The 27,097-nt window shown below is 35.1% G+C and overlaps 1 protein-coding gene across 13 annotated transcripts in view; it reads left to right on the forward strand.

Annotated features, from left to right (window-relative positions):
- The window catches only part of LOC128869205 (serine/threonine-protein kinase WNK1), a 309,715-nt gene that overhangs the window by 232,916 nt on the left and 49,702 nt on the right, over positions 1-27,097 (forward strand). For 8 of the 13 annotated variants that reach the window (XR_008455231.1, XR_008455232.1, XR_008455234.1 and 5 more), the window contains 8 exons: positions 6,006-6,068; positions 11,140-12,411; positions 12,794-13,061; positions 13,116-13,273; positions 13,577-14,687; positions 20,544-20,632; positions 20,698-20,869; positions 21,097-21,468. Coding sequence is in view for 8 of the 13 variants with exons in the window: in XM_054111724.1 (XP_053967699.1) it covers positions 6,006-6,068; positions 11,140-12,411; positions 12,794-13,061; positions 13,116-13,273; positions 13,577-14,687; positions 20,544-20,632; positions 20,698-20,869; positions 21,097-21,468 (3,505 nt within the window). In the remaining 5 variants the exon portion in view is untranslated. Of the gene's footprint in view, positions 1-6,005; positions 6,069-11,139; positions 12,412-12,793; positions 13,062-13,115; positions 13,274-13,576; positions 14,688-20,543; positions 20,633-20,697; positions 20,870-21,096; positions 21,516-21,573; positions 23,024-27,097 lie in introns of those variants that run through there. The other 5 variants (XR_008455230.1, XM_054111729.1, XM_054111727.1 and 2 more) reach the window with 5 other exon arrangements.

A 27,097-nucleotide genomic window follows, 5' to 3' on the forward strand; every position in this document is an offset into this window, starting at 1 on the left:
CTTCGGACCCTCCAGCTTGACCTTCGGTAGCCAAATGCGGGCTCTGAGTTTTCTTGGGATCTCCGAAGCTGGGATGAGCTTAAGTGAGAGCCCCTCCCAGGCATTGCTGACCCCAGCAACGCACTTCTCCAGAAAACCCCTGGAGAACTCATCGGCACACTTAATCACCCTTCAGCCACGGCAGATGTCTCGCGAATCGAAAAGAGGTACCTGTCCTTGGTTTTCCATGTGGTATTCGAGGATCATTTCTGACAGTTGTCCCTCAATAGCACCCCAGTTGGCCAGCACCTCCCTACCACTATGGGATCTTGCGTCTACGAGGGTAACGAGGAGGTGATCTCAGACCACCTCGCTAATCACTGAACTTGTTTTAGGGCTCTCAACTCGCTGAGTCGAGAATTTTTTTATTTTATATCACATGTTGATGTAGCACATTTATTGTCAGTACCGCTTTCCCACACAAAGATGTTGATGTAGCACATTTATTGTTAGTACCGCTTTCCCACACAAAGACATACACAAGGGTACCTGGAGGATTCGTGAAAGTCACGCAACGAATCAAATTGATCATATCCTCATATGCAACAGAAGGAAAAGCAGTATAACAGACGTACGAAGTCTCCGGGGTCCGAGTTGGGACAATTACTGGCAAAATTACAAAGTCGTATCCCATTTTCTGATGTTGTTTCATGGAGTGGGTGCTTACCAGCTATGTTGTTTATAAATATTTCAGACCCTATTTTTGCATTAAAGTCTTCTAATATGATAACAGTGTCATATTTGTTTACTTTTAAAAATGTTTGCAGAAAAAATATCTTTAATTTCCTCATCTGCATCTTCAGTTGTGGCGTAAGCTATATTAGTAAATAGCCCCTTTACTCTTAACTTTTATATGATCTCGTTAGTGGGTTTGAAACGGAACACTGTTTTCTTAATCTTTTTCCCTATCCTTTGCCGTTTCTTCATGCTTTCCTTTGACTACCGCTCTAATATAGGGTGTGATATTTTTTTTATTTCTCCACCGTCCCTCCAGCGTAATTCTGCATTCTCATTCATTTTCCCAGTTTGTAGCATAGTTCTGATGTTCCAAGAGCCAAGTTTCCAATCTTTCTTCTTTTTTCGGTTTTTGTTCTGCTTTCGGGACAATTTGTATCAACGAGTGGGTTGTCGGCCCAATGTCTCCTACGCAGATTTTTCCTACAGCCCCGGATAGTTTTCTATTCCCCAGACCACGGGTCGCTCTAGTTCTTCGAACTAAGGTGTAGGGTTATACCGCCCATGCTCGGCCGTCAGAGCCTCATTCGCTATCGACAGGATGCACCGACGTGTAGGTGAGGTTGAGGCTATATAACCGCGTCTTTACTCCATTAACATATATATATATATATCTATATATTAATACGGAGAGCAACATTTTTTCGTACCTTTTTTTAGTATTTATATTCATGTTGAAACATATAGCAATGGATAGCATATGTGGAGACGGTTAGCACAATGTATTAAAATAGATAAGCTGAACTAAATGAAAAGGAAAAAAATAGAGGAGACTGAATCAAAAATTGGTAATATAAAAATAGTTTAGGAGTTAAAATATTTTTATATAATTTAAAATAATTTGTTGTTTAACAGGATTTCTTGATGTTTTGCGTGAAACATATATTGATAAAATAAAAAAGTTGCCACAAGGACAAACAGTTAATGAAATTGGTATAGGGGAGGGGGCCCAGTTGTGACGCAGCTAAATATTTTTGACATGCGGTATGAAAATGACAGTTTGAGCCCTGCCAATCATGTTCGTTTGACGTTCAGCAGTTTTTGTGCAGACACCAACGTTAGTAGTCGCATTGTGTATACACGCACCAAACATCGTGTTGAAAATTTTTTTCAAAGTACCAAAATTTTGTGAAATTAACAGTGAAAAGGCGAGTGTAATGCATCAAAATATTGTATTTGCCGTATATTTTGTGATTCTATATGGATTTATGTGATTATGTGGTGTCTATAAAAAACTTGCTTGTCATACACAAAATAGCATCGTGACCCGGTTGTGACTCAGCGGGTGGCCCAGTTATGACGCACCTTTTTTTTGCACTACGATCATATAGAACTGCCGAATTCCTACATTTTTGTTGTTGTTTAAAAAAAAAAAAACTGCCAACTCGATCAATTGCAACGTATGCAAGCGTCCAGTTCATTTGAAGTGCGCCAACATGCAGGCAAGTTATTTCACTTGCAAACACTGCGAAAGTGACGTGGACGACGACTAGGAATATTTAGATGACGATGATGAATAAAAATCGTTGTCATTTATGGCCATTGAAGGACATTTTCTTTTGTATTTTTCATTATTTTTACCATTGAAAGCCTTCAAAATAAATAAATCATTAAATCACAACAATTGGTGTGACATTCCTTTCATATTTTCTCATTTCCAGTAAATTTCTTGAGGTGCGTCACAACTGGGCCACATTTTTTTTATCCTAAAAAAAGTTATCCTGAAAAAATTTGTTCCAAAATTTTTTGAGTAACTCAAATAAACATACTTTCTTTGGAGAAAAGTTGCGTTTGGTTAATAGTTAAATGTTAAACTTCTTCATTTTTCAATTTGCGGAACTGAGGAAAAAATTTTAATTTTTTTCAAAACCCGCGTCACAACTGGGCCCCCTCCCCTATTAATAAGTGAATTTGCATCATTTGAAAAATATTTTAAATTATTTTTTGATAGTAACCAACAAAGAAGATCAAGAAAGGGGTATTATGGGAATTGGCGATGACGTGGAACTCATACATAAGTTATTGGGATCGTTTGGTAGAATAGATGCTGATCTCAAGGATATGAAAGGAGCTTATTTATGTGTATACGATCAAGGAATAAATATGGAAGTTGTTGTATTAATGCTAATGAATCATGATATAAAAATTGATGAAACAACTGGAAACTTCTATATTGTGAATCAATACTATTATAAATTAGATTCAGAAATTATGATGGTCATGGACTAATTAATGATTGTTTTTTATAATGGTTTTTCAAAAAAAATAAATTTTGTTTTCCGTAATACATGAAATTAAATGTTTCCAATTCATGAATAAAAAAAATTATCATATTTGAAATACACAAATGTAGGATCGCTTAATACAGGGAAAATAGGATATTTTTCACATTTAATTTTACTACATCTATTCACATATATCATGTTAAAAGTTTTAACATAATCGATCCATTTGTATATGTTTCAACTTTTTTCTATGACTATAAATACCGAAAAAGGTATGACTAAATTTTGCTCTTCGTATTTATTTAACGTCGACTAACGTCGAAATTTCGATGTACGGGCGATCCTAGTATATACATATACCTACATAATATATATTCCTGGAAATATCAAGCTTGTTTGCATCTACACATAGTTACTGCTTGCCCAATATTTAATAACTTCTGCCATTAAACCATACTCAACAAAAAAAAAAAGAAATCTTAAAAAAACTTAGAAGTAGAAACATTCCTTTGTTAGCTTTCGTATATATGTACATACATATGTATATATATATATATAAAGAAAATTCTGATTCAGATGGTGTTCCAAAAAGGAAAAATACTGCTAACAAATCCGAATGGAAGCAAAATGTAAATAAAAAAAAAAAAGAATGGAAGGCGTGGAATATTTGGGTATATCAAAAAAAGAACTTTATCAAAAAAAAATGTGTCTCCCGATTGTCTTTATAAAGAGAAAATAGCCATATCTAAAAAAAGTGGGACCATTTGCAAGATCTAAAAAAATTTCTTCCAGCAGATTGCCACCATTTTTAAGATAATTTACCTTATAAAACCTTATTTGTTTTCAGTATAATAACATCTGCCTTGAAATATGTATTTTAGTTTTAATTATTTATTTATTTTACTTCAAACATGAATTATTATAATAGTTTGTCCGAATTTTAACTTACAACAAAAAGCCCTAACTTAAATTTTTTTCCAAGAAAAATAATAACAAAAAGCCCTATCTCAAATAACTTCAAAGAAATTAAAAATAATAACAAAATTATACCAGAATTGAATTTGTTACCTGTTTTGAATAAAAATTGCAATAGAAATGTTTTTTGCATCTTAAGTTATTAAGGTTTTATTCAGTTTTTTCCCTCTCCTGAAAAGTAACGAAAAGTGTAGATACGCCTTTTCTATATTAAGCCATCGATATGCAAAGCAAATCATGTAAGTTTTGATTATTTTTTTTGTAGGTGAGATGCAAAATAATACTGCAAGTATAAAATGTGTATGGTGTATTTATTCCAGGTGTATAGATGTAATACAAATACAGATGAAGTTAGGTTTAGCTTAGACAATAAATTCTCGATATAATAGGTGGTGGGAGAAGAGAAAAGAAGAGATTAACTTATTCACATTACAAGTGTCTCAACATTCGTCATGATTACTTTTTTACTACTTCCGCTAAAGAATTTGTTTAGTCGCAAGTCGGTTTTTGCTAGAAAGATTATTCAAATGAACGATCCACACGGGATGCGTTTTTTTTTACCGATTGTACTTAGTCCTACCCTAAGTTTTGTTTGAAGTTAAGTCCCTTATAGAAATGAAAATATTATACTTTTTTAATGAAGTTAGTCATATTTAATCATGTACATACTAAAAAAAATTAAATTTTCATTCGAAATAGTCCCCATTCGCTTTTACATAAGCCTTCAAACGATTAAGTCATTCAGCTACCTGTTTCCACGGATATTAACGTCTCTGCTCGAACCAAAAATTGTTTGAGGCTCTCCAAATTTCTGTGAGGTCTTCGACAGGCCATGTTCTCTAATTCTGACCACAAACTGTAGTCCAATGGATTCAGATCTGGGCTTCAAGACGGCCAATCTTCTGCGGCTATGAACCCAGGAATATTATTTTTAGCCACTTTTGGGTGGTTTTTGGCTTATGGGTTGGAGCGGAATGTTGCTGGAAGATCCAACGCTCTCCATTGAAGAGAGTACTGCTCATCTGCTTCCCCACGCTTTCTAAGACATTCTCCTTGTACACTTTTGCCCCGATCCTTTTTCGCAGAAATGAAGAGAGGTAACGCTCTTACAAGACCCCACCCAACCATTACGGAGGCTGTATGGTGGTCACGCTGAATCCTTGGAAGAAGAAGTTTTAGCATAGATCTCGTCGTTTTGCTTTTTAAAAACTTCTTCAATAGTGAACATTTTCTAATCTGTGAAAAAGCTGCTTGCATCTGTCGGGGCTAATTTTCTTCAAGCGCGTGGTCAAAAGATGGTCAATTGAGTGAAGGCTTTCATGTGGAGATCATCTCTTATTAGTCTTGACGTGGATCTTGTCGATACACAGAGTTTATGGCAAGATTAAGTCGATTACGTTTAACTGAAGATTTTTAGCAACAACAACTAAATCTGAAAACTCATTCTAGTAACTGGTATAAATGAAATTTATTTTAAATAATATGTAACAAAAATATCATAAGCAATACCATGCGTTTAAATTTTCTGGCAGAAATGCCTTATTATTTTTTTTGTTGACTTAATACCCCTTCGCTTCGTTCCTCCTCATATAAATAGTTAATAAAGCTACCTTTTAAAGTATAAATATTACAACTTCGCATCGCATTTGACATTTTATAAAGAGAAATTCTTTTCTGTAAGTGCGTTAACAATATTACGTATTTATTTCCTAATAATCGCATCATGAAAGTATAATAAAATATATATTTATAAAATGAAATCGGTAGATTTGGCATTTAATATGTACAATGGTTTTGTGCATTTCTTTTTTATATAAAAAAAAATTTGCGATTTTAATACATCATTATATTCAGGACCTATGCTGTAGAGAAAATATACATGAAACTCTGAACCATTACTACTACTATTAATTCTCTTTAATTGAGAGTTTTTTTTTTCTTTTTTTGAAGGCTTATGTATTCGTTTTCATATTATTAGCATCTGGTAAAATATAAATACATATTTTCTCTTTGCAAACGGCAACTAAATAGGTCCGTCATGCGTCATTAACCCGTCAGCGCCCCGCATTCAGAACTCATCAAAGGCATAGATCAGTAAGTGTTCTAGTTCTATAGTGTTTATATACAAAAAAAACCAAGTGTAATTAGAAAGAAAGTCTTATTCACGAAAGAAACCAAAGAATGAAGGCTTAATAATGGATACTCAGTTTCAAAACAAAAATTGAAACTTAAGGATCACAACGGAAAATTTTCTAATTAAACATATCTAAAACAATTAAAAAGTATAAATACAGTATTAAAATATAAAGCGATTGGATTTTATTATGGTTAGATTTGTATTTATAGGCTGTTTCAATGTTAATAACCCACAGTTTTTTTAGTCGATTTTTTCCAAAGAAAACCAAAACTTTAGCTCTAAATTGATTGCCAATTTTTTCATACTGCCTAGTGATTCGGTAACAATATATTATACTACAATTAAAATAACGCAATATGAAACATTGTAAAAAATCTTATTGTTCATAAGTCTATTTGTAAGTATATAATTTAAATTGCATTAATGCGCATATAAAGAGTGAAAAAAATAATAATCTTTAGATATTTTTAAATTGTAATATCCAAAAGATTTAATTTTATTCTACTGCTTTGAGGAAATAATTGAACTCATAAGTAATTACCCAACCAATAAAACTAAAATATTATGCTTTGCTGTACATCTTCAGCCCATACTTCAAACACAATTTAAAATGTGTTTCTTCTGCATTTTTGTTTTAGTTCTTACCGTTGTATCTGCAACGTTGCCCAAGAAGTTTTCATAGTAGAAAAAAAATATGATCGTTTCTTATTAAAGCACAATGCTAACGCCTCGACGGCGTGCTGTACTTACAGTAGTGTGACTATCTCCCGGACAGCAGTACATATGTATGTACTTCAATTGCTGAAATATATTATATAAAAGCTCAGTAATGATAGATTACAAAATTTGACCATTGGAAGCAAAATTGTGAGAGTAGCTTTGGCTGCTACGTCAAAGGGGGCTTGACAGCACAATTGTTGCACAATTGTGCATAATGATGGTCAGCTGCGTTTATAGCGGTGGGAAGACCGTCAGCCGAAGCAAGAATGTATCATTGCGTTCACACATCTCGGCGGCGCGCGGAATTTTCAATGCCTCGGTCTTTCCACCGCTATAAACGCAGCTGACCATCATTATTATATTTTCATATGTGTCCAAAATTATGTAAACAAATTTCAATCTGCATAATATAGTTTTACGTTTTAATTTATTTAACAAGTTCGCCTGGTCAGCTGACGTATTTTCCCCCCTCTACGGCGCAGCTGACTATTCTTTTTTATTCTATTGTACTAAATGTAAACAATACACAAAAAAAATTTCAGCCGGTATTTAATGAGTTGTTAAAAAAAATTTTCGACACGTTTCGCAGCATCCCACGCACGTACCCACCGCTACTGGACCAGCTGACGGTTGGTTTCGTCATCTATTGGATGGCGTCTGCCTTCAGTATTAAAATCAGTCGGCATGAAATTATGAGGTTAAAATGACCCTGGCTCCCGGACTATTACTGGAATATCGTATAAACATCGCAATAGTTGATAAATACTTCTGAACTATATGTACTCATCTCTGAACTCTTCCTGGCAGTCTGCTTTAATAAAAACCAAGCGATTTTACCCAGCACCCTTTGGTTAGCCTCCCAATTAGTAACATTCGAGCTGTCAAGCTTTGTTAAAAACTTTTTAGACCACCAGCGCTCAGCGAATGGTTTTGAGGTAATACGAAACGAAGTATTGTCTTAATTTAGACGAAATATTGTTATTGAAAACATGAAAAATGGTAAAATGGACTACCTTTTGACATGGTTAACATGCGAATTTAATAGCATTTGGTGTTCAAAAAAGAAAAACAAAGAACCATAATATCTGCTGTTGAGAATGGAGCGAAATGGCCAAAGAATTGGAATTTCCTCCTTCAACATTTATTTTAATTCTACAATAGATAGTGTATAATTCAAGCACTTTCGCGTAGTAAATAATTAAAAAATTCTCTATATGTATCTCGTAATTCTCTTATTTGGAAAATGGAAATCTTGCTCGTAAACCTCATATTTTTAAAATATTACTGGTCCTTTGCGATTTCGAATTATCGGGACTCCGCTGTGCTAACCTTCTTTTCACTTAAAGCAAAAAAATCTACAAATTAGAAAATATTTTAACTTTATATCCTTGCAACTATCGGACCTTCTGTCTGGAATGTTGACTTCCACATTGCATAATCTAGCGACTTGACAAGTCATACTCGTCCAACCGTTATTAGCTGTGGCTTTTAAAGTATAATAATTCGCAAATTAATTCGTACATGTGATTCCTGAAGTAATTAAAATAAAAATAATCTATAAGAATACATTTTAAAATAGTAGGTATAAAAGTTTCTGTATTACAATTCAATTTAACAAAAAAAATCAAAACGGTTAGATTATGTAACTTTTGAGATATGAGTTTTATGAATACCATTAGTAAATTTGCTACATGCTTAGCAGGAATGGTTTTGGCGATGGATGGATATCTTATGTGCCAAAATTTGTATTTATTGGGATACCGTAGCTAAGTTTTTAGTCTTCCTTAAGCCATTCAGAAACTCTTTTCTATCAGTGTTAGTCCAGTAAGTAAGAATAAACAAGGTGCTTCAAATACCGAGACCTGGTTTCCTCACAGTGTGAGATAGTTGCAGATTATTGGATACATCGGTTCTTCCTTTTCCTCATTCTTCCATTATCTTCAAAAAATACAAGCTTACAAGTCTTCAGATATACTATATCTAGCATTTGAATTTTTTTTATTAATAAATGAATATTTTTCGATGAACTTTTTTTTTTATTAAAGAGAATGCCTCACCATTTGGTGCAGTCAAGAATACAATTTCCCTACAATACCTCCGAATCGCGGATTGTAGATGAAGAGACCAGACTACGTGCAAAATTAGAAGAACGTTATGGCCCTATAACCTTAAGCAATCGTCAACATTGTGTGTTCGGCGACTTTCTGCTATCGTCTCGTGGCTCTCCTTGTCTCTATCATTGGGACGATTGGACCTACAACCTCAAGCTATCGTCGACATTGATAAACATGAAACGACGGGACGCATGGAGACTAACGGCAGTCATAACTGCCTTTTGGTCTATCGAAGAACAAGCAGCCAAAATGGGCATCCCCCGCAACACATACTATCACAGTTGCAAACAACCGGAGAAAAAGGAAACAATCTTCCATTTCCTCTGTGAATGCCCTGCCCTATGGAAGGACATAATTGTAACCCTGGGCAAACCGCTGTTCGAGAATCTCGAACAACTGTCTGGCTTAGATGTCAACAACCTAATATGGTTCCTGAACCGCACAGACTGAATATACGAGGTCTGTTAAAAAAATAAGGTGAATTTTCATGTTTCACAAGGCATGTTTAGTTGGTTTGTGAAAGGCATAAATAAGACAAGTGTTTTGCGTGTTTTGCGTGTTCGGCGATTTTCTGCTATCGAAAAAATGGCACATCAACAACCAATGAAAATGTTGAGAAAGTTAAGAATTAAGTATGGAGAATCGTCAAATCACAATTAAAGAAGTTGCTGAGGATGTCGGCATATCGGTTGGCGCATGCCATGCAATCTTTTGAAAATTTTGGGCATGAAGCGTGTAGCAGCGAAGTTCGTTCCAAAACTGCTAAATTTTGACCAAAAACAAAATCGCATGAGCATCGCTCCGAAATTGGAATGTCGTGAACGATGATCCAGATTTGCTTAAACGGGTCATAACTGGTGACGAATCATGGGTATATAGTTATGATATCGAAACCAAAGCCAATCATCCCAATGGAAGAATCCAGGAGAGCCATATCGGTCCAGAAAATCGCCGAACATGCAAAACACTTGTCTTATTTATGCCTCTCACAAACAAACCAAACGTGCTATATTGCTAAAACCGGGAACATATCTTCGAGACAAACGTACCAACATAAAAAAAAATAATAATCGAAAGTCGAATGTACATAGCCCGCGAAATTTGAAAATTCACCTTATATTTTAACAGATCTCGTAGTTATGCTGTAAATAACCTAGTGCCAACTACGATTTTATTATTCGTCTAATGAATCGTCTTTGAATATTTGAGTTGACATTTGCATACGGGCTGTGTAGATCTTGACAGCACACCATCAGTCGTGTTACTCGACAGCCCAGTTCCGTGTTTTTACTTTCGTTTCGCTATTGACCTTGAAAATTCTCGCAGTTACAGCAAAGTCAAAGCAAATGGAATAGTTCAAATTCCAACGCTAGATATGCCATCTCGTATACCCTTGCTTTTCGGAGTGTCCATACTTGTGATCAATAATGTTCACGTTTGCCTGAAGATGGGTTCTTTTCTAACGAAAAATCTGCTTCATCAGTCCTTGTTTTGCAAGTTTATCTGTCTTACAGTTTCTATTTCCTAAGCTCAGCAAGGATGAGTATTTTCTGTTTAACCATCTCCTAGAAAGATCGGTGACAGTCTAGCCCAAGTTTAGGATTACTCGTCGACCTGTATACCACTTCAATATAAATGGTTTCTCAACCTTTTTTGTGATGTCCTTCTCACCAAAATAATTAATAATTTTTTTTTGTTTTTTTTTGACTTTTCCGTTTGTTTATTTATTTATTTATTTTGAGATTGGTAATAACAATATAAAATTTTATTTTACTAATTTTAATTTCTGATCGTAGTTTTTTGGTGTATTCAAAAAATATAACTCTTAAACATTGATTTCTTACGAACTTAGGTGTAATGCGGTGCAGGAATATTTTATTTTAAAATCAAGTATATTATTTTTGAAAGATGTTTGTATAAAAATGTATAAATTTGCAAAATATTTCACTATTCTTTGGCTAAAATTTTAGATATATATATTTTATGATAAAGTAGTTTGTCTAGAAGAGAACAAGTTATAATTGTTTTATATGCTTTTAATTTTACATGAATATGTAGTGAATTTGTACATAAACTGAAACCGTAACTATAATTCATAATTTATTATTTTATTATTTGTGAACTGTCCTGATTGGTTCAAGCACATAAACTTCTATTGTTTTTCAACTAAATAACTAAAATAACATAATTTTAGCGCGATGAAACTTCGAGTGACTTGTCTAAAATGTTTGAGGTTACCTTGCTGGCTGCCGAGCCACTTTCCTCAAGCCTCGGCGTCGGCTCTGTTATAAAAAATATCTGTGTGCAACCAACTCCTACTCAACCACCATCTCTTTTTAATTCAACAAGCGGGGAAAACGATATCGGTCAACAACCATCTCAAGGCTTAACACATCCTGCTGAGATAATAATAGGAGACGGTAATCCTTATATCTCCTCAACTGCTGCTGCAACGGCAACTTCAATGTCCTCATCTACAACAACTACAACATCAGAAACACCTAACAATAGCAGTGAGAATGTCATTGGATCTGGATCAGCTTCTCGAAAGACTAGCACTGCATCTGAATACACATCCCTATCGTCTGATTGCACACCCGACAATACAATTACATCGTCTACATCGGCTTTTGCAATGGAAAATCCACCTAATGATGTTTATGACCAAGAAATTTGTAATGAAGTGGTGGGCTCTCTACCTCAAGCTGTAGCTGAAATCGCATTTCACAAGGCTCAAGATAATGTTGAATTAGCGGATATCTCTCAATTAGAAACGTTTGGAGATGACAAACATTCTGAAATATCACCTAATGCTGAACATTGCGCGGAGATAGACAATACAGCTTCACAAGCACCAGATAAGACTAAAAACATAGGAGAGAATGATGATGACGTTGAAGATAAAAACGATAAGATGGGGTCGACAATCGCTGCGCCTGTGACACGAAAAATATCGCGATTCCTTGTCAATCCAGTAATCTCATCATGTGGAGATGGCATATTGGAAGTAACTACAATGACACAAGTTCATCAAAATGCCTTTAATGCTGAAGGAGAGGTTGAACTGAGAACAAGAGCTTCAGGACCTCCCACAGAAGCCCAGCGATATAATGTAGGCACGCTTCCCGATTCTTGTGATAGCGCGGTATCGTGTGAGGATAATAATAATATTTTGTCGAATGGTGCGAATACCGCAATAATAACGACGGCAGCACCATTACAAATCACAAATTCCAACACTCAGACGATAATATTATCAGCCCCTGCGGCAAATAATGCAACCAGTAACACTTTGGAACAGTTAAAAATAGAGTTAGAAAATATTACACATGCTCATGCTTTTGCTACGTCTGTTGTAGCCTCACTTAATAACGCTAATGAACAAAACAATTTGCAGCCAATGGCACAACCACCTATCACAGCGATATCATCACCAGCGCCTTCACAGCAACAACATCAAGAAGAGGTAGTAAAAAGTGTTGGAGTTCTGAATAACCATTTATGTTATTGTTTTCATTTTTCCATTTCTGTGCCTAAGTAATCCATTTTATTACTTTTTACTGCTTCTATTTAAGTTTTATGCTTCAATATATTAATTTGTACTCCTTGAAGGTTTTACAATAAATGCAAAATTAAAGGGAATTGAAAATGTAAGAAAGTTAATTTTCTAATTATAGGTTTCGAGTAAAAATTATTGGCTGACGTCGCATCATTTAATTTACAATTTCATTGTTGAAACAAAATGTTTTATTCGTTTTTGCACATAAGTTATTTTCATACTCGAGTTATAAAAGTGCCGACTAAATAAGTATGACTAAAACGTTCGGAATCATCTCATTTATATACAGGTTAGCAAACCATCGCAAACAACATCTGCACAATCCTTTGGTCAAAGTACACCAACAGGCATTTTAAATTCAGCTCGTGGCTCTTCTGTTTACAACTCGCGTCGTACATCTCTTGACACAAGTGGAGGCTCCGAGTTTCAGCATCTTACTACAAATGTAATTGAAGGAGTTGAATCATCGTACCAAGTTCCTGGTGCCCATGTACGCACCAGCAGTGATGCTGCTTCGTGCACTTCAGCCCACACCCCTATTGACATACACCCGGAAGGTAAAATTGGACATGTCTAAAGCATTTTTTATTTTCTACAGTTCTGTTAATTAGTTGGCGGCTTAGGTGGAAGTACATCCAGTGTAAGCGCCGGTACCGGGCAACCTGAGTGCGCTGCAGGTCATCGCCAAACTGGGGGCCTTACAAAAAATTCACTAGCTGATCTGGAGAAAAAATTAGCCGCTTTACGAAATGTCGATTTGGCGGACGAGGTAGACTTTATTATGTGCATTGTTTTTATAACCGTATTCTTCTACAAATGTTCGTATAAACAAACAATTTTATACCTTTGATAAATATTACGGACTATTGAGTTGTCCAAATTTGAAAAGTGATAAATAACACTTAAAAACGGCGAATATAGCCTAACGATTACATAAACGCATACTCAGGTTTTACGCCGAGACTAATACATTTGAATCAAAGGCATTTGGTTGTGTGTTTATTTTTCAAAGGTATTTAAGTCAATTCCTGACGCAACAACATATTATTTTTTAATTCGCGTTCTGCGTTAGGCAAGAGGTGTTATTTCAGCCCAAAATGCAACTAATAAATTTCCAGAGGACCAGCGTAATGCGAGAAAAATATCGCGATTCAGTGTTAGTAGAGTACAAGAACAAAAGGGTGGAGGCGGAGGTAGCAGTGGAAATACTACCGATGTTCCAACGACTCCTCCAATTTGTGTAGAATCGCAAAAACTACGTATCGATTTACAAGCAATTGCTCAACAACCTGTCGGTCAAAATATAGTTAGTCTCGTAAATACACCAACCGAAGCTACTCATACCCCAGGACAATATGTTGCTATCAGTAGTGCAGTTAATAGTTGCGTAAATAGCGCCAATTCGGGGCAACAGCTTCTATATCCTCAATCACTCCAACAACACAATCTTACGCAATTACAGCTTATTCAGCCTACGCAACCTTATATGCACCAACAGATTCCTAATCAGATATTACAACATCAACAATACTTGCAGCAGTTACTTCTCCAGAAGCAAACACCTACACCAACATTGCAACCACCGCTACATATTCCTCCTAGCTTCAACCCACTACACCAAAACTTTCAAATATTACAACAGCTGAAAACACCTCTTCAGCAACAGCAGCAGCCGTTGCTGGCTAACCAATCCATACCTCAAAAACAATCACCTATAATTTTGCAAAAACAACAAATTTCTCAGCAAATGGCAATTCAGAGTCATGCTCAGATCCAAACGCATCCATCTCAGCTATCTCAAGTATCAAATTGTCAACATACAACAGTTCAGCTGCCAGGGTTAAATTCTCAGGCTCAAACTCAACAAGTTCAAAGTATAGCGCAAGTGCATCAAGTTAGTAATCCACAACAACTTCAAAAGACACAAGCTCAAGATCAGCAGCATATTCAAAACATTCAACATATTCAGAACCAGGGGCAAGCTCAGAGCCAGCAGATAATTCAGAATAACCCGCAAATTCAAAATCAGCAACAAATTCAAAAAAAGATTCAATGTCAACAGTCAATTCATAACCAAGCGCAAGCGGCTTCAAGTCCCCAGCAGCAACAACCTCAAAATACTGTGCAGCAAGGTGCACTACAGCATATTACATCTCAGGCGTCACAGTCTTCTACATATTCTGGTAAGTGGGCGATTAAGTACTGTAGTAACTAAGAAGTTTAGAAAATGTTTGTACTTTAACATTCTTCTCGTCGAACAAAATTTATTTATTTTTTTATTGCAAACGTACGTTATCCCAAAAGAGGTGGCGAAAATGAAAATTTTTAGAGAGAAAGATAGAATTTCACATATGTGTATTTCGTTGGTGGATATATTTTTTTTTCTCGACTTGAATGAATGGTCCGAAGTCGGTGAACCGATTTTGATGAAATTTTGGTGTGTTGCGAGTATGCCCGTGAATTTTTATAAGTTTGTTTAGATCAGCGGTCACATTAAGATCATATATATTACTAGTTGCATGATTGTTAATATGTTTGCGAACAAAGAAAATACGCTTTTGAGACTGAGTTTAACCCTACGAAGTTCACTGCTTTAGTTTAAAGTACGTTCACATATGCAGTAATTAGCAATAAATCCACAAAATTATTCTACCCGTTCACAAATGACTGATTACCTGCAAAATTGACAATCAGCTGTCAATACTTTGAAAGGCTTTTCTGTATAGGAATTGCTTTGGTAGAATATTTTGGAGTTTTTGGTTTGTTTAATTATAAATATGAAGAAAAGACAAGAAGAAGGAATAATTAATTTAATTGCGCAATATTTGCTAGTAATAAACAGTTGGAGGAAATCCGTAAACCGCGTTTACTGAGGTTTCAAAAGATTATGGCAGCAGTACGCATGCGAAATTCGATATTACATATTATTATTGTATAATAAGTAATAAGAAGACAAAGCGTTTATGGGCACACGCTTTTTTCTGTTATATGAATGCCTAACACTGTGCGACAGTGATATTATACTTTTATGGAGACATAGTACAATTTGTAGGTATAGTAAAACTAAGAAACATGGTATAGGAGAAATTTCCAATACACCCCCAAAATCTCATTTTATGGCCATAAAACCGTTTTTCAGTAGGTTGATGTGAACAATCACTCCTAACTTCGCCAATTTCCGATTTCAGACGATAATGTACCGTCCCATACTTAACTCCAAAGGGCCGTTTCCAATGCATTATTAAGTGTGGAACCAGTTCCGTTGTGTACTGCACCGTACCGCACCGTACCATACCGTACAGTGCTGCACTGCACAATACTCCAATAAATATTATGTGTTTATAATGACACTTGTTATCATTTTCATGCTTCGAAACGCGCCCTTATTCCCATTTAGCGTAAGTTATACTTACATACCAAATTAGTAAAAAAAAAATAAAATCTTTAAACTCACACAATTCCATTAATTTTTATTCAATTACAGTCAAATATAGCTCATTCGACGCAAAATTAAACAGTAGTGTACTAAAAAAAATCCTCAATATCGGATAATATCGTAAAAATTATGTCAAAGTTGAAAAAATAGAGAAAAAACAAAAAAATTCCAAATACTTCCGTCTACAGTCTCGTCAGTTGTCATTTCAGAAAATTGTCAACACACTGTCAAAAAGGCTTGTGTTTGTACTTTCGAACTTAAAAAAAAATTCGATATCGGATGGAAATTGGCGAAGTTAGGAATGATTCAACCTACTGAAAAACGGTTTTATGGCCATAAAATGAGATTTTGGGGGTGTATTGGAAATTTCTCGAATACCATTTTTTTTAGTTTTTCTATACCCACCAGTTGTACTAGGTCTCCATAAAAGTATATTTAATTTTTTTTTTTTTTTTGTCACACAGTGTAATTTATAATACCTAACAACAATTGTATTAGAATTATGTCTGCAAACCTGTTTTCTTTGTCGGCATCCATTTTATTTAGTTTTTATTTTTATTCACATCAGTAAAAATAATCATCTATTACACAGAACACATAGAGTTATATGTAAAAAAGTATGATAATAATCTAGGATTATTTAACAATCTCAGATTGCGGGATAACAATTTTTGTATGGGTATAAACGCTCTTTAATTACGGATTGGGAGTTAAACATGAGAAAGTAGATAATCTACTTATATGTGAACGTATAATATTATTATAATGTTTTCTATTTTCGAAAAAAAGGTCCCCTCATTATACGGTAATATTACGAAAATGTTGCGTATTTCATTTTATAACAGCAAGAAAAATTCAACCACATTCTGAATATAAATCAACAATTTTTTTTCTATTCCCTTTCCTTCTATCAATGAAAATCGCTAAAGAATTTTTCCCCCTCCTACATTCGCTTGAACTAATAGAACTACCCAGATGTAAACGAACTGGATACAAAAAAATCATTATCATCATTTCGATCTTTTGAGTGCTCTTTTGTATGTGCCGATACGTGACAGCTCGTATTGTCTTGGTGACGGATTATTCGTCTACCGCGGTTGATTTTTCTTAATTCTCCTGCTCTGGCAATAATATTTAATTTTTCGCAAAGTATTTTTATTTTATTTTATTTATTAGTAGTAAAAAAGTACAATAATAAGAAGTCATAATTTTTGGTTGAATATTGTTTGCTTAATGTTTTATTAAAATTACTTCTGCGCTTTCGCTAAATAGAGTGACAAATCCTGATACTACTTCTTCGCTTAGGATTAAGAAAGCTTTAAAATGAATGTAAGTATGTGCTAGGTATCGCGCAGCACATATCTTTCATGTCTTCTGGTTTACATACATTTATCCACTTAAATTGGGCTAAAGAAACGTCCCCATTTTTTCGGATCTCCGTTTGCTGTAACAATAAATGAGTCGTTTTAATTAGGGTACATATGCCAAAGGGTGATGTGTCGAGATATTTCTAAACTTGGTATTTGTAGATCAATTTTGCTCATACCTGACACTTTTACTCTTAACGTAGATAAATAAAACAATGCCACCGGAAAAATATACAGGTCTTCTTTGTTGTAGCTCATAAGACCGGAGTATACTTATAGTTTTTCTCCATCACTTCGCTTAGTATTTTTTTTATTATATTGTATACAAATATAATGTACTTTTGTATTTTTAAAGTTACAGGTACAGAAAGTTATAACTTTATTATTTTCCATCGATTTTCAATATAACGAAGGCATAAAGTATCTGTCTTGAAAACGAAACAACTACAATTCGTCTCTTAAAGGAGATACTTTGTAGAGATACTACGTAAACATTTCTAGAAAAAGGACAGATACACATTTAATCACTTAATGTATCAGTCATATTTAATCGTTTTCAATTTCCGTATGGGTTTTGAAAATTTACTTTCATGTGCGTTTAAATAAAAGCATTTAATTTGTTTCACTGGTTCGGGAAGAAGAAAAAGAAATAGCAAATTAAATTTTGGAACAACTTACATTCGGTTTTTACTTCGGGACTGCCATTTAGCAATTTTTCAGGTGATTTTCAAAACTTTTTTCGAAAATTCAATAACATTTCATATGTAGATTTGGAAATCAGTTGAAAAAGAACCATGTTGTATCTTCTTGAAATTGTAACTTAACCCTCTATCCAGTAAGACCGTCTACAGGCGGTCATAATAAAACCCTCCTTGGTTTTATATGGAATTTTCTTTTTCGTGTGAGCCGGCATGGCTGCCTTGAAACGGCTTTGACGGAATTTCAAATCATTTATAGTGTTCATTTGTTTCATTTTGATGTTTATCGTCAGTTTAGTAATGGTCGTCGTTGAAATCAGTCGAAAAAATTACAGTTGAAAAATTTCATCGTTTCGTTTGTGAAAAAGTGACCAAACATTGCAGAAATTTCTTCAAAAATTCAAAACAGGTATGTTTCTTCATCACAGTGAAATAATCATCCACATTCAATTTTAGATGTTACCTAGCATTATACGGTGAAATTAACAATAAAAACTTCCTCCTCCTGAATTTGAAATTACTTTGCTTTAATTTCTACGCTTAATCCAGAAAGACCGTCTGTAGACGGTCTACCTTTTCTGTAATCTGGCGAGAGAACAAACACAGGTAATGTAAAATAGTTAAAATAGTCAAATTGGTTTTTAGCGTACCAAATTAACGTTATATGAATTGTACATGATTTTTTCACGATTATTTGTAGTCTGCTGGATAGAGGGTTAAAAAGTACCAGTGTACAGCCTGTCTTATAGAAGCGTAATCGTCATAACATAGAAACTATTTGACCAATTCGATTCTAACAAACTGCATTGGATGGGCTTATCATATTTATTATACGCAGAATATTCAATAAAATCTATAGTCACCATCATTAGCTATAATGGCTTCACATCTTCGAGTTTTACCTTGTGCTAATTTCTACGCAAATTGTGGAGGTAATCAGATCTAAATCAATCAATCCAGTTGTCGTTTGCAACTATTCGCCCGTGCTTCATCTGTGAATATTACATTTGCCCAATTCCATTCTAAATTTGGTTTAACCCATACAATTATTTTTTTAATGTGTGATCGGGAAGCAGCAGATTTTTCAATATGCTCTGGAATTTGAGGTCCTCTGCACGTAAACGTCCTCGAATCGTGTTTTTGGATGGATTAACAGCACTTTTCCTTAAAACTGCTTCAGTTTCACCCAAGGATAAGTTCGACTTTGTCATAAACAAATCATTGATCTTTTGATCTTGTTTGGAGAGGTATTTGCTTTTTGGGGCCTCGTAGGGGATGTCGTCAACGGATCTGGAGCATTTAAATCTTTTTTTAACACACTTTTATTAGGTCGGGCTGTATGTATGTATGTATGTATGTAACGGAATCTTTGAGCTTAAAAGCTTCTAAAATCTGATCGACTTGAAATTTTGCACACCTATCAAGGACCGATGACAGTGCAATAATTTGATAAAAGTTTTCCATTATCCTTATTAGGATTGCCAGGATTAATATTTTCTTTTTTTTACTGTGGGCAAAAAGTAAGGTGAATTTGGTTGTAAAATGAAAAATTTCTATTTATTCTTGTAAATCAGTTTCTCAGGCTCCCTCCACGAAATAAGTTCTTCATCCCAATTACTTCTTTATCACGGCCGATAACTGCATAGCTTTAGACTCACAGTCGATAAGAAAGGAATTAAATATAACACGAATATATCGAATCATTTATTCACTGACTGCAATGATAACAATAATTTTCATTCATAATAAAAAAAATAGTTTAACGAAACTAAAAAACACGCTTTTTTGCTAATCGAACTAAAAAGTAGAAAATAAAAAACAGTTTAAAAAAAGTAAAAAACACGCTTTTATTGCTAATCGAACTAAAAAGTAGAAAACAAAATTTTAATGACAAAGGGACCTATAATGAAGTAATAGCAAGTCGAACGATCAGTCATAGTCAACTACCTCAGAACAGAATTATAACAAAAATTAAGATACAAATAGAATAATTCAAATTCGAGTTAAAAGCGTGGGATGCATTTCGCTTCACTTTCATAACCCTCTGTACATAGGTAGTTGGCAAAAGAATGATTGTAATATTTACTATATCAAGCATCCCACGCTTTTAACTCTAATTTGAATTACTCTATTTGTATCTTAATTTTTGTTATAATTCTGTTCTTAGGTAGTTGACTATGACTGATCGTTCGATTTGCTATTACTTCATTATAGGTCCCTTTGTCATTAAAATTTTCTTTTCTACTTTTTAGTTCGATTAGCAATAAAAGCGTGCTTTTTAGCTTTTTTAAACTATTTTTTATTATAACGGAACTTTAAGTTTGAATTTTGCGTATCATTATAATTGTAATTAAAAAAGAAGCAATTGCAAATGAAGTGAGGGAGAGAAACTATAATCATACTCGTGTTGCAAAGGCTACAACAAAGCTGGATGCGAAAGCCTGCATATTTTTTTTTACTTTGTAAAATGAAGAATATGCATGCCTCTTATTTTTATAAATATATCGTGTACACAAATATTTTTATTTCATATTTTAGATGCTTCGGTACTAATGCCCATCTCAACTGAGGAGCCAGTTTCCCTAGCTGCAACTCATCCGCACTTGCTACCTACTGTAATACAATCTGTAAGAACTGTTAGGTCATTTCATATTATCGGGTCGGCCTGAATTGGTCTGGTTTTTAACTATAGGATATTAAGCACAACCTAGATTCATTGGTGAATCAGCTGGGAAATTTGCGGCTTAGAACGAATCAACATCAGCGGCTTCTTTTACTAAGACAACGCCAATTGATTGAAGAAGATGAACTACGCCTTAAGCACTATGTTGAGTACGAAAAATTCCAAAAGACATTGCGCCAATGTAAGCATTTAGTGATTTAAAGAATGTTGTAGGTAGAACCGCCGCTATTATTTTTTTTTCAAAGCTGTGACATCACACTTTTTAACATTTCTTTTATACAATACTTAGATTACATAACATTTTACATTCATTAAACGGTGCTTCTACCTTACATCAATATACAAATATTACATTTAGTTATTCTAAATTAACCATTTACTGATTTTGTTTAATTACATATATTTTAGCTGGAGAAACTCAACATCAGGTATTGTATGTTCAACCTACAACTTCACAACATGCATTTTCCAGTTTGGGATCGGGGAACTTTTTGCCTCAGCTGCATGGCATAAAACCTATTACGAGTCTACAATCCACATATGCAATAGGAATCAATCAAACTCAACCGGTTCAGCAGCAAGTTCTTTCACAACTATCTATGCAGCAACAACAAACCCAACCACCCCAGCCTATTCAAATGGCTCAATACTCAAATCAAGCAACTGCCAATTCATCAACAACATGCAGTAGTAATAGCCAGGAACAACATGCCCAGCAACACCAAAATATACACAAAATAGTGCCCCATTTGTTGACCAATAGTGGAAATAATATGCAATGTAGGTAACAATTTCCTAGACGGAAATAACATTTTCGAGACCATTAGGTACATTATTAGATTGTTGAAAACATTTTACTTTCTGCATTATAAACAAATCTTTTAGATATCTATTTCAACAACATATCTCTCTCTACGTGTGTGAGGTAAATGCTTTAAACTATATATGCGGCAGTTGCGTAGTGATTTTCTAAAACAGTGTGCTTAAAACGAGATTTCTCCTCTAATCAACCCAAATTACCTACTCAAGCCCATACCTATCAGGATGTCGTAGCCACCTTATGTCTAACTACATATATAGAATAAATTTCTGCCTTCATGCTGTCAAGGCCCACACATACCAAGCATTGCATCGCATGGCATTACAACTCTACGATTGTAAAGCTAAAATGTCTATGGGCATCGCTGGTAAATTTTACCCGGGTTGAGACTTGAGGACTATCTCAATATTTAATTTAATTTCTCTACATCATCATGGAGTTTTGAGCGAAAAAGTAAACAATTTCAAAACTTCTGAAAAAACGTGTTATGATTATGGCCAAAAGTATTTTGAAGCATGCGGTAAGCTGTGTTTTCGTGCAAACTTGAAAGCATAACATTTAAAGGTATTATTAACTCTATAACAGGGTCCATTCGTTTATATCATGATTGTGGTTATAATGTCCGACTCACTCACTTACACTACTTCGAATTTTGCAAAGATTAAGATTAATTAAAGAATATAATCTGTAGATCGCCTAAAAAGTAATTTCTCAACGTCTGATAAAGTTTATCAGAAAAATTGGCAGCTGTGTCCTATTGACCAACTACTTCTTATGAGCATTTAACAAATTATCAAAGTGGTGCAAAGTTACATGTTTAACCAATTTGATAAGTGAAAGTCACTGAACTGAGTACTGATAAGTAAAATATACCAATTTGATAAGTGAAAGTCACTCAACTGAGTACTGATAAGTAAAATATATAGTATATATAACAAAAATTCATCGATAAGCCTCAAAGTGTGAAATTCTAAGCGAAAATCTTCTACCTGATAAGCGATAAGTGAAGCAAAACATTCGAATTTATTAGCTTATTAATTGTGGGATTTACTCAATCTTGAAAATTTTGGATAAAATTTACTTACAGAAGAAAAATGTGGGAAAAAATTATAATTTTTTGTCTAAATTTTATTAATTTTTTAAAACACCATTATTAAAGCTTTCATTGCTATGTTAAGACTTCTAAAGATTTGGTTAAAATGTCTATTTCGCTTTACCCTCCCAGAAATCATCTCCGTCCATCGGGGTGACGCACGGGGAGTGCTTGCAATAGATGGACTTTGGGAACCGATATTTTGATTTTTCTGTTAATACCATTAAATTAAATTATTAGGAAGTACAAATAAAAATACAGTCGACATAAGTTAACCGCGCAAAGCGGTAGGATGGATTATTATTAAGTACAATATTTGAAAACAAAATTTAGCTGACGTGGAGTTTCTCAACTGTTTTGTAAAATATTAAAAATTATCGTAACTAATTCGACGTCAGCTACCATACCACTTGAAATATTTTTTTTAAATTTAATTTTAATTTACAATCTGTTAAATTTAAACAATAAGTAATTATTTATTATCAATATTAGATAAACATTCAATTTTGCTTCAGATGGCGTTCAGTTTATGCTAGATTATATTATTTTCTAAAGTGTTAAAATTAATTATTTTTTATATTAGCTCTCTTTTCGCCAAGAGTTAGCAAGTGGCGAATAGACGAGTCAACTGGTACAAATGAACATATGTCAGCAACGCGGGAAGAGAGCTGCCTTAAATTACATGTGTTGGTAAGGCAGTACTGTATACCAGTCTAATGAGCTATAGCCATCGAGATACATTAGTCGATAACTTCGTTGTTGCTTTCGCATGCAAACTTTTGGTCAAGTTAATCGAGCATAGAGATAGCGAGTAGGGAAATGGTGAATAGGGCAGGCCTACTTTCTCTGATTGTGGTAGTTTGCGCTTTTGTTCACTTTAATGATTTGTTACTGTTGTTGTTGTTGTTAACAGCATAGGTAGCCCTGTCAGTGTAGGCATATCATCGTTCGTCTTCGTCTAGCTCATCTAGGGGTAGGCCCAGGAAACATGCTGTTTCGACAGGTTGTGTCCAGAGGGAGAGGGGGGTTAGATGAGTCGGTTTAAGGGGGCATGTGAAGAGGTGGTTAGTGTCGTGCGGGGTACCTTCACATGCCGGACATATGTTTGGTATGTCAGGGTCGATTCTGGATATGTAGGAGTTTAACCTGCTACAGTATCCAGAACGTAGTTGTGCCAGTGTTACACGAGTCTACTAGCCCTGTCTAGTGAAACTCATGATTTATTACTCGTTGTATATGCTTTATGCTGTATTTTCTAATTGTGTCATCTATTATGTCGATATTGAGGTCGCTGTAGATCACGTCGTTTGGTATATACCAGCCTGCTTTTCTTATTGTTCGAAGTATTTTAGATTGGGTCCTTTGAATTATTTTGATATTTTTTTTTTGCTGTGCCTCAGATTTCTATGCCATATTTCCAAATGAGTGAGATTATTGATTTATATATCACTACTTTGTTGTGAAGGCTAAATTTAGGATATCTAGCTAACAGCCAGTATAGTTGTCAGAACTTAATTTTGATTTAATTTCTTTTTTTTTTATATGGCGTTTCCTATTTAATTCTTCATCTATAATTATACAAAGATACTTTGCACTAGGAAGGATTTTTATTTCAATGTTTTTATTGCTAGTTTATGTTTATTAGGCTTTCTATTTGTATACCTATATTACTTGTGCCGTTTTATCTTTGTTGTAATTTATTGTTTGTTGAAGATTTTCAGTAGCTTTTTTTCTATTTTACCTGATGCCATTAAGACCGTGTCATCCGTGAATTTGGTTATTATGTAATTTTTTGTTGTGGGGATCGGTATATCTGCTGTGAATATCAGGAACAATAGAGGTCCCAGGATACTACCTTGAAGTACAACTGCTGTCATTTGTATCATGCTTGAGTATTCGTCTTCAAACTTTATAATCAAATGTCAGAAGCTTTTGCAATATCGAGGTAAACAGCTACGCTGAACCTTTTATTATCCATATCATCTAATATTTTCTTTATAACTCTTTGGACTTGTTGCACAGTTGAATGCTGTCATCTAAATTCAAATTGATGGCTTAGGTGAGCCTGGTTGGTATTAAGCCACGCATAGACCTTTTGGTCCCTAGCGATACCAGATGGAGACCGACCTCTATAAATATTGAAAGTAAACATCATGCAGGATGCCAACGCTTTTAGCGAATCTAAGCAGAGTTGGGAGATCCGCTTTTGAGACGTCCTCCAGACCCTCAAACAGTGGAGTTCCCAGGCATTTTAAGCGCGTTTTTAATAATGTCGGACAAACTCACAGAAGGTGTTCTAAAATTTCCTCAACATCCTCTCTGCATTTCCTGCATTTGCTTGTGTTAGCAATTCCTATCTGGTTCGCATATGCCGCCAATAGATTATAATCTGTCAGCATACCTAGGATAGTTCTGCAGTCTTTTCACGAGAGCGTAAGTGCGAATTCAGTAAATTTTTTGTCGTTAGTTCTACACATAACTTTTGCTGTTTGGCATGTGGTCAGATTAGTGCACCTAGCTTCCACTCGCCTTTTCATGTAGTCGTCCATTTCGTTGTAAATTATATTTAGCGGTTTTTGTATGTTCTTCTCTTGTTCAAAAGGTAGGTGGATAGCACTTTTAGCTATCTCTTCCACTATTGCGTTTCCTACGATGCCTTTGTGACCAGGTACCTTACTTGACTAGGTACCTACTTTATATGGCCTCACTGTTCCGTTGAACATTTTTGGACTTAATACAATATAATAAGCTGCTTGACTGTCCACATATATATATATTAATTATTGAGTTCTTTCTTATTCTTGAGCAGGCTAGCTCCGCGGCTTTCTCCTCTGCAAAAACTTCCGCTTGGAAAATACTGCTCTGATCCTGCAGCTTGATTGGCTGTATAATCCCTAGTTTTGAACAGTAAATGCCCGCTCTCACTCCGTATACAATTTTAAAGCCGTCATTGTCAATGTGAAAAGTCTTAGCCTTTATGCCATCCCTCCTCTTCAATTGTAGTACGAAACATTCTCTCCCTATTAAAGTACGGAGTCATGTAGTCTGTGCAACCTCAACTCCTCTTTCATATCGTTCCACTCGGCACTTATGCCAGCTAGTAGCTGCTTTATCCATGGATAAACCGCGGGTTCAACATTAAGTGACTCTATACCATTTAAAATAGCATCTTTCGTCCCGTTGTTAAAGGCACGTGATATATCCACAAATACTCCTAGAGCATACTCCTTATATTCTAACGCCTTTTCTATGTTTAGTACAGCAAGTGAGTGAAGTGCAGTTTCAGTAGATCTGCCTTTAGTGTAAACATGCTGCGATTTGGCTCTACTGTGTCTCTAATGTATGCGTCTAGAATCTTCTCTACCGTTTTCAGGAGAAATTAAGTCAGACTAATGGGCCTGTATTCCTTTGAGTAAAGAGGGTTGATTTTTCCTGCTTTTGGAATAAACACAACTCCCGTTTCTCTCCACAATGCAGGAACATAGCCGAACCTCAAGCATCCCCTAAATATCGTTCTTAACCATAGTACTACAAGATGGCTTACCTTTTGGAGCATGGCTGGGAAGATTCCATCCAGTCCTGGCGATTTATATGGGTCGAAACTTTGTATAGCCCATTCTATCTTAGTAGTCGGTATTACGTTCGTCTGGATGTCGTGGACAATATCTCTTCTAGGTTCTACATGTGTAGTGTTCGCATAACTTGGAAAATGTGTGTTAACTAGGTCTTCTAGAGAATCCTCACAACTGTGCCAAACTCCAGTTAACTTTTCGTATTCTTCTTTACATAGGCGGATTCTTGGATAGTAGTTTTCTACGTCTAGCTTGATTAGTGTCCTCCATATTACTACAGAAGTCTTTCCAGAATTCTCTATTGGCTCTACGTATTTCATTCTTGTATACTTTTAGTAGATTCTTATACTCCTTCCAACAGAACTCATTGTCAGCAACTTTAGCTAACCTATAGAATTCTTGCTCTACGCCCGTTTGCTCCTAATTCATTGTTCCACCAAGGAGGCTTCACCTTGCGAATATTACGAGTTTTGGAGCAGGATCTTTTATAGGATTTAACGAGGGTAGTTGCAAACAATTCAACCTCTTTCTCAAATGCAACGTGTGACCTGTGACTTTAGATCGGAGACTATGTTGCCCGATGCTATCCATGGTTCCTGGACTAAAGCCATATCGTAGCCGACTTCCTCTATGTTGAGCAGGAGCTCGGCTGAGGCGTTCTTTGTCTTGTGGTGATTTATCTGAAGGACCTTGTGCATCTGGCTTCAGTACCTTCGCGCGGTTGGATACTTCCTCCAGCTCACCCTTCTCCCCTTCCCATATTGAGGGAACGCAAATGCTTGCATGGGTGCGTTTTGCTCTGCGTCCATTTTCGTAAATAGGGTTTCCAGTAGATTCATTTCCACTACCTTCCACCGTTTCTGCGACATTCGCCCCAACTATATAGTCACTATGGTCAGTGAGTGCCCCTATAAGGTGTTTCTG

The sequence above is a fragment of the Anastrepha ludens genome, chromosome X, assembly GCF_028408465.1.
Source record: "Anastrepha ludens isolate Willacy chromosome X, idAnaLude1.1, whole genome shotgun sequence".
Classification (NCBI taxonomy): domain Eukaryota; kingdom Metazoa; phylum Arthropoda; class Insecta; order Diptera; family Tephritidae; genus Anastrepha; species Anastrepha ludens.